Source organism: Peromyscus eremicus, unplaced genomic scaffold (genome assembly GCF_949786415.1).
Source record: "Peromyscus eremicus unplaced genomic scaffold, PerEre_H2_v1 PerEre#2#chr22_unloc_1, whole genome shotgun sequence".
Classification (NCBI taxonomy): domain Eukaryota; kingdom Metazoa; phylum Chordata; class Mammalia; order Rodentia; family Cricetidae; genus Peromyscus; species Peromyscus eremicus.
This window is the reverse complement of record NW_026734286.1, coordinates 10,039,606-10,047,811: the sequence shown is the minus strand read 5'-3', so window position 1 is coordinate 10,047,811 and position 8,206 is coordinate 10,039,606. Positions and strand designations below refer to the sequence as shown.

The 8,206-nt window shown below is 66.3% G+C and overlaps 1 protein-coding gene across 1 annotated transcript; it reads left to right on the top strand.

Moving 5' to 3' along the window:
• The first annotated feature begins 804 nt into the window (after window positions 1-804).
• Cactin (cactin, spliceosome C complex subunit) lies at window positions 805-6,291 on the top strand. Its single transcript, XM_059252049.1, has 10 exons — window positions 805-1,010; window positions 2,384-2,870; window positions 3,437-3,532; window positions 3,636-3,781; window positions 3,953-4,115; window positions 4,247-4,361; window positions 4,611-4,803; window positions 4,988-5,107; window positions 5,224-5,516; window positions 5,612-6,291. The coding sequence occupies exons 1-10, from the start codon at window positions 820-822 to the stop codon at window positions 6,100-6,102; spliced, it is 2,295 nt and encodes a 764-aa protein (XP_059108032.1). The 5' UTR covers window positions 805-819; the 3' UTR covers window positions 6,103-6,291.
• Window positions 6,292-8,206: the final 1,915 nt, after the last annotated feature.

The window sequence follows — 8,206 nt, the reverse complement described above, 5'->3', positions numbered from 1 at the left end:
CCGAGCACTGCCCGCGGCGGTTCTGGATTCATTAGTCCCGCCCTCACGTCCACATCTGTCAATCGTGCGGCCTAGGCCCCGCCCGCTGGGCTCCACTTCCGGTCCGTTCTCATTCACAGTTCCTGGTTGCCTGGCCTCTCGGCCCGGCTAGCCTGGCTCCGCTTCCTCGGTTCCGCCCCCTCAGGTCCTGATTGGCCCGCCACGCCCACTGATCACGCCTGTCAACGCGGTTTACCAGATCCCGCCCATCCCCGCTCCTGTAACCGCCACTCTTCGGTTCCTTCCCAGGCCCCGCCCTGCTCTGCCTGATTCCCTCACTGATCTACGACTGTCAATCTCCGTCAGCCCCGCCCACTCCCCCTCCCCTTTCCTGTAACTTCTAGGTTCCGCCTCCCTAGGCCCCGCCCCATGCAGGTCCCTATTTCTTTGACACCGCCCACTCGGACTCCTCTTCCGCCTTGTAACCGCCGCCTCTTGGTTCCGCCTCCCCAAGCACCGGCACACTCGGCCCTGATTTCCCAGGCTCCCTTGGGCGCGAGGACCCCACCCACCTGAGTCAGTCTCTCTCCCTGCCTGAATGGAGGCTCGCCCCTCTTGCTCTGACGGCGACCCTGTCGGAGTCCGTCATGCGTGTCAGACTTGAGAACTCAAGAGATATCCCGGGTTGTTGCGTCCCCGGAGTCCGAGGCCGAGAGATTAAGTCGCTCTCCGGAACCAGGCGCACACTAGGCCGCCCCGAGCGCGCCGCGGCGAAGGAAAGCCCCCGGCGCCAGGCCCCCAGGTTGTTTACGTCAGCGCGTGCGCGGCGCCCACCGCCAAATGGGTCGCGACACTCGCTCGCGCTCGCGGTCCGCGGGGCGCAGGGGTCGGAGACAGCGGAGCCGCAGCCGCAGCCGCAGCCGCAGCCGCAGCCGCAGCCGCAGCCGCAGCGGGAGCCATGGACGCAGCAGCCGGCGGCGCCGGGAGCGCGACGGGCGGCGCGAACGCAGGCGGCGCAGCCGGGGGCGCAGGTGAGCGGCCGGGGGCGGCGGGCGGGCGGGCGGCCTGGGGGCCGAGGCGCGGGCGGGACGTTAGCGTAGTGCGAGGCGGCCGGGCGGCGGCGGGGCGGCGGGGCCCGGGGGCGTGCGAGCGGGGGACGGACGTGACCGCACGCGCCATCCGCCCGTCCTACAACCCAGGCTGGCCCGAAAGTCACCGCAGCCCAGGCTGCGTGCGCCGCGGCTGTTCGCTGACACGCAGTTCGGGTGTTCTCGCCGGGCGGCGGAGGCGCACGCCTTTAATCCCAGCCCTCGGGAGGCAGAGACAGGTGGATCTCTGTGAGTTCGAGGCCAGCCTGGGCTACAGAGCGAGATCCAGGACAGCCAGGGCTACACAGAGAAACCCTGTCTCAAACCCCTCAACTCCCCTCAAAAAAAAAAAAAAAAGACTGTGTTTTTCCACAGCTAAGTCCTTTTGCTCAATTGGAGTCCCCTTTTCTCAAATGGCTGTAGTTTGTTTGCCTCGAGTTGACAAAAGACTAACCGGGACACCATCCATATTGGGGTTGCTCCAACAGCCACATCCAACTGTTTTTTTGTGGGTGCTCGGGATTCGAACTCCTGTCCTCAAAATATTACCTGGTGGTGCTTTTTCCTCTTTCATGGTTCCCGGGATGTCAGAGAAGCCATCCGCTGGGCCTCATTCCTTCGACCTGTCACCTCAGCGGGACTTGATGGTACGGTACACACCAGTAACCCAGCACTTCAGAGACAGTACTGGTGGCCAGCCTGGGCTGTAGAGGGAGATCCCCCCAGGCAGGATCATAGAGATGATATTTAAAATAAACCCATCTCCATCTTCCTCTTATCTCATAGGACCAACCTAAGTACTCCTCCAGCTTGTATGCCCACCTTGAGTACCTTGGAGGGGGTCAGCCCTCTCGTTCCCACTGCATTGGCTCCCGGGTCTGTCCCTGCCCCAGGACTTTGGTCGGTGCCCAGCATTCCACCCCCCCCCCCCACACCCCCGTTTCCTCGGGCCTAAACTTGGCTCCTTTAAGAACCACCCCCATTTAGTAGTGGTGCAAATCTTTAATTGCAACACAGGCAGATTTCTGTTTGTGTGAGTTTGATGTCAGCCTGGTCTACAGAGCGAGTTCTAGGACAACCAAGGCTACACAGACTAGAAATAACTAAAAAACAGAAAAATACGCACACCTCAAACCACGGTTGGTTGTTTTAGGCCTGAGGCTTTAGGGCAACCTAGTTTGTGTGGGGACCAGTGTGATTTGCAGGCTGGTGAGGTGGCAAGGCGTGTGATCTCAGTGTGTTGGTCGTTGTCAACGCCTAGAACGGAGGCCCAGCTGCAGCTGGCATTGAGGAGGCCTTGGTGTGTCCTCCCATAGGTCAGACTCGGAGGGAGACCGGCGGCGGCGGCGGCGGGGGCAGAGGTCTGGGAGGCGCAGCCGGAGCCCTCGGCCAGCCCGCTGGCACTCACAGGACCAGTCCTCACGGTCTGACTCGGGTGAGGAGCGGGCATGGGGCTCCTGGGCCAGGCACAGTCGCCGGCGCTCGTGGTCCCCAGCGTCGTCAGCATCGAGCTCGGAGTCCCCGCGACGCTCCCAGAGCCCGGGGGCGGCTGCCCTGGCCCTGAGCCAGCAGCAGAGCCTGCAGGAGCGGCTGCGGCTGCGTGAGGAGCGGAGGCAGCAGGAGGAGCTGCTCAAGGCCTTCGAGACGCCTGAGGAGAAGCGGGCACGGCGACTGGCCAAGAAGGAAGCCAAGGAGCGCAAGAAGCGCGAGAAGATGGGCTGGGGTGAGGAGTACATGGGGTACACCAACACAGACAACCCCTTCGGAGACAACAACCTACTGGGCACCTTCATCTGGAACAAGGTGGGCGCCACCCTGAGCAGCCAGGTGCTGCGTCGTCCTGAGGGAACCTTCCTGCCCCGGGGCCCTGTGCTGCTGTTCCTTCAGCCCAGCTCCCTGGGGCTCCTGTCCTCCCCGGCCCCACTGACTCAGCCCTTCTTCCGGGAGGCCATGCTGGCCCCTGTAGACCCCGCACATGGTGCTTCTCAGTGCACTGTCAGTGTGTGCTTCCGAGATAACCTGGCATCATCTGTGCAGGCTCCAGGCTCAGCTCTGCCACCAGCCCCCCTCTGAGCCCTGGAGACAGCCGGGGTGAGAGGCGGCCCACACATACCGCCTGAAGGGGGGGACCGAGGCAGCATCAGAAAGCACGTGAGAAGAGCACAGCTGTTCGTGACAGGCAGGGCTCCAGGGGCTGCGTTTGGGAGAAGAGCCGACCCCAGGAACCCCTACCATGGACCTGGGGGTCCCGGGCGGCCCTTACCAGTCTAGCCTGTGAGCACACATGGCCGCGCTGGGCGCTCCGCTATCTCCCTTGCCAGCGTGCCCGACTGAGGGGCTGAGTGGGTGTGGCTGCTGCTCCTCCGCAGGCGCTGGAGAAGAAGGGCATCAGCCACCTGGAGGAGAAGGAGCTGAAGGAGCGCAACAAGAGGATCCAGGAGGACAACCGGCTGGAGCTGCAGAAGGTGGGCGGGCACCCAGGCAGGGCCGCCCGCGTCTGGAGGCTGAGCTGGCGCTCCGGGCTTCGGCGTGCCGGGCCCTCACCGCGGTGCCTCTGTGCTGCCCCAGGTGAAGCAGCTGCGGCTGGAGCGTGAGCGCGAGAAGGCCATGCGGGAGCAGGAGCTGGAGCTGCTGCAGCGGGAGAAGGAGGCGGAGCACTTCAAGACCTGGGAGGAGCAGGAGGACAGCTTCCACCTGCGGCAGGCCAAGCTGCGGTGCGCCCCGCGGGGGGGGGATGGGGGGGCAGACCCTCAGGTCCTCCGAAGACTGCGGTGGGGGGGTCCAGGTCCGAGCACAGCCCGGCCGTCCTACCCTGGTGAGGGCCAGGGTCAGCTGCGGTCACGCCAAGCTCTGGTCCTGACCCTGCACCCCATCCCCTTCCACAGCTCCAAGATCCGCATCCGAGACGGGCGGGCTAAGCCCATCGACCTGCTGGCCAAGTACATCAGTGCAGAGGACGACGACCTGGCCGTGGAGATGCACGAGCCCTACACCTTCCTCAACGGCCTCACCGTGGCCGACATGGAGGACCTGCTGGAGGACATCCAGGTGCCACCATACCTCAGCGTGCGGCAGTGACTGCCTCTGCCGCCCACTGCTGCCCTGCCCCCCCCACCCCCACCCCCACCCCCGTTAGCCTCCCCCCCCCTCACGCTCCTCCCTCTCGGCCCGCCCCCCAGGTGTACATGGAGCTGGAGCAGGGCAAGAACGTGGACTTCTGGCGGGACATGACGACCATCACAGAGGACGAGATCGCCAAGCTCCGCAAGCTGGAGGCCTCGGGCAAGGGCCCAGGTGAGCAGCCTGTCTGGGGACAGTCGGGGAGTTGGGCTGCCTCGGGTCGGCTGCCCTCCCTGCCTGCGGAGCCCGGGGCTTCAGCCGGGCAGTTGATGTCTACAGGGGGCACTGCTTCCTGGCGGCTGGCACTCCAGCCCCTTCCCGGCAGGCCCATCATCCTCACGACCGGCCCGAGTGCAGCCGGGGAGCACCCGGCAGGGTGGGGCGGTGGGGACTCCAGCCCACTCTGAACAGCCCGCCTTGCAGGCGAGCGCCGTGAGGGGGTCAACGCCTCGGTGAGCTCCGATGTGCAGTCGGTGTTCAAGGGCAAGACGTACAACCAGCTGCAGGTCATCTTCCAGGGCATCGAGGGCAAAATCCGTGCCGGGGGCCCCAACCTGGACATGGGCTACTGGGAGAGCCTGCTGCAGCAGCTGCGCGCACACATGGCCAGGGCCAGGTGAGGCCCCGTCCCCTGTCCCCTCTTCCCTGTCCCCGTCCCCTGTCCCCTGTCCCCCGCTCCCGTCTGGCCGCCAGCGCCCCTGCCCGACCGCTTGGCTAACGCTGTCCTGAGGGCCAGGCTTGGGGCACAGGGAATGCGTCCTGCCCAGGGACTGTGTTGGTGACACCCTCCTGTCCCCCAGGCTCCGTGAACGCCACCAGGACGTCCTGCGGCAAAAGCTGTTCAAACTGAAGCAGGAGCAGGGGGTGGAGAGCGAACCCCTGTTCCCCATCCTCAAGTCCGAGCCCGCGGCCACCCACAGGTGAGGACCCCGGGGGGCCGGCAGGGGGGCCGGCAGGGGGGTGAACACCGGGCGGGCCCGGCAGGGACAGGCCTGCGTCCCGCCTGTGGGCCTCACCCCTCCGTCTGCCCCTGCAGCCCCGAGCCCGAGGAGCCGGCCCCCAGCCCCGGGCCCTCCGGGGAGCCCGCCGAAGCCGAGGGGGCGCCGGCCCCCGGGGAGGCAGGGGTGGCGGAGGCGGAGGCGGAGGCGGAGGGCGAGGCGGTGCTGATGGAGGAGGACCTGATCCAGCAGAGCCTGGCCGACTACGACGCCGGCCGCTACAGCCCGCGCCTGCTCTCGGCCCACGAGCTGCCGCTGGACGCGCACGTGCTCGAGCCGCACGAGGACCTGCAGCGCCTGCAGCTGTCCCGACAGCAGCTCCAGGCCACAGGTGGGGGCGACGACGACGACGACACGGGCCGCGGGGGGGGGGGGGGGGGGGAGCGGGGGGGGGGGGACCCCGCGGCTGACCCTCCGTCCCCGCAGGCGACGCGAGCGAGAGCGCCGAGGACATCTTCTTCCGGCGGGCCCGCGAGGGCATGGGCCAGGACGAGGCGCAGTTCAGCGTGGAGATGCCGCTGGGCGGCCGCGCCTACCTGTGGGCCGACAAGTACCGGCCGCGCAAGCCGCGCTTCTTCAACCGCGTGCACACGGGCTTCGAGTGGAACAAGTACAACCAGACGCACTACGACTTCGACAACCCGCCGCCCAAGATCGTGCAGGGCTACAAGTTCAACATCTTCTACCCCGACCTCATCCGCAAGCGCGCCACGCCCGAGTACTTCCTGGAGGCCTGCGCCGACAACCGCGACTTCGCCATCCTGCGCTTCCACGCCGGGCCGCCCTACGAGGACATCGCCTTCAAGATCGTCAGCCGCGAGTGGGAGTACTCGCACCGCCACGGCTTCCGCTGCCAGTTCGCCAACGGCATCTTCCAGCTGTGGTTCCACTTCAAGCGCTACCGCTACCGCCGGTGACGGTGCGGCGGGGCCGGCCCTGGACAGCTTGGGGGGCGGGGACCAGGCCCGCCCTCTGGACAGGGTTGTGACTGTTTCTCTAGAAAGACTGCTCTGGGAGGGAGGGCACCTTGTTCTGTTTCCACGGACGTGTTCTACGGGGGGACCCCGTGTGGTTTTGATACGTTTAATAGAAAGCTTATTCTAGAACGAACGGTTTCATGTCTGCGTCACAGCTGAGGCCGCGGCGCAGACACCACACCCAGATGGCCCGGGAGAGGTCAGGACTGGGGTCTGCTCCGCCCACCCGAACCCAAGACACCAACGTCTGGGAACGTGTGGTCCTGGTTTGCACCCGGTGGCCACCAAGATGCCTCTCTGCAGCGCAGATCTGGGCACCCCAGCCCCAGGCATGCAGCGCAGCAGCACTGATCCTTCCGCAGGTGGAGCCCCCCGTGAGGCAGCACCCACGGGCACTCGGTCCCCAAAGGCCCCGCTCAGGGCTGAGTTGGGCAGGGCTAGGAGCATTTGACCTTAGGAGTTACTTGGGTGTGTGCACAGTGCACAGCGTGCGGGCCTCAGTTTCTCTACCTGGGCCAGAAGGGGGCGGTTTCCCTCTCACCTGCCCGGGGGCATCTCCGGCCTGCTGGGTCTCGTGTGTGCACAGTGCAGCAGGGTCCTGGCCTTGGGAGAGGTGCCCAGAGGGGGCGAGCAGGCCCTGCCCTGCAGAAGACACTTGGAGAAGGTCCAGCCCAGGGAACCGGACCCCTGGGGCACTGGGGAGCCGTAGCCGGCGGGTGAGCCTGGCGAGGATGCACACTGTCCCCACGGCTGCCCTGATGTCCCAGAAACCGTCGGCAGCTCCCGCTCCAGCCTTTCCTTCCTTTGCCTGTGTCCAGAGCTAAGAATAGGCACCCGCAGCCTGGCCCCGGCCTCGGCGGAAGCCACAGCCACAGGGGGTACATCCTGAGCCTGGTCTCCCACATCCACCCCCGGCTGCAGCCTGCTCCCGGCCTTGAGCGGTGTGTGTGGCCAGGAGCCATGTGTGGCTGCATCACATCTCTGCCTCAGTTTCCCCATACATACCAAGCTCTGTCACCTCCACAGCCCAGCTGCATGTCCTTTGACCATTACCTGATTCTCTAGACCAGCCGCTACCCCCGCGCCCATCCGCGTCCCACGGGGAGCACGGCCTCATCGCCTCTTCCACAACTCCACAGGGCATCACGCTCCCATCCACACTCCTGCCAGACCAGAGGAACGCCACAAATCCGTCCCACAAACCCCAGGCCTTACACTCTCCCCACAGCGTTGATTCCCACCACACTTGGGGACGCTGAGGACACTGCTCGGGCTCAGCAGCCCCGACCACAGAAACCGCGGTGGCGAGGGCAGGCCCGATGGGGGAGAACTCCAGAAAGGAGCTCCACAGTGACCTTGGGGCCGGCGCCTGACCAGAGAAGGGGCAAGTTAGAGTTCAGGGCTGAGTGTACATCAGCGAGGAGGCCCCCAGGAGTGAGACCGGAAGAGGGGGCGGCCCACAGGGAGGGGGCTTCCTGCTGCTGACAGGAGTCTGGTTGACCCTGGGCAGACTGGAACTGGGTGGGTTGGGGTCACGGCCAGGCCAGGCATCCTGTTCCCCACCAGGATCTGTCCTGTTCCAGTGTGTGAAGAGAGGCAGGGAGGCCCAAGACTGCCTCCTGGCCCAGATGTCCCCTCGGGCCACAGCTCAGGACAACACAGCCCCCAGCAGCCCTCAGGGCTCCGTGCGTGAGGCTGCGGGGAAAGGGCCCAGGGGACGCTCCATCGCTGCGGGGGCATCCTGGCATCCGGCCTCCCCCTCTGCCCCTCCCCCATCGCCCCCTCCAGCCCTGTGGCCCCCGAGGCCCGGGAAGTCCAACCGGCCTGCTGCTGCCTTGCCAGGGCCAGCCCCATCTGGCCGGTTCTTCCCACACGGGCCCGGGGGCGCTGGCCTGTCAACAACCTAAGTCTGTCACCCTCGTGCCCTGCCGGGTTCCCACCCTAGCCCGGCACCCGGCTGCGGGGCGAGGCCAGCTCAGGGGGCGGGGCTGTCGAGAGACAGACAGGCAGAAAGACAGATGGAGACAGGGCGGGGCGGGAGACG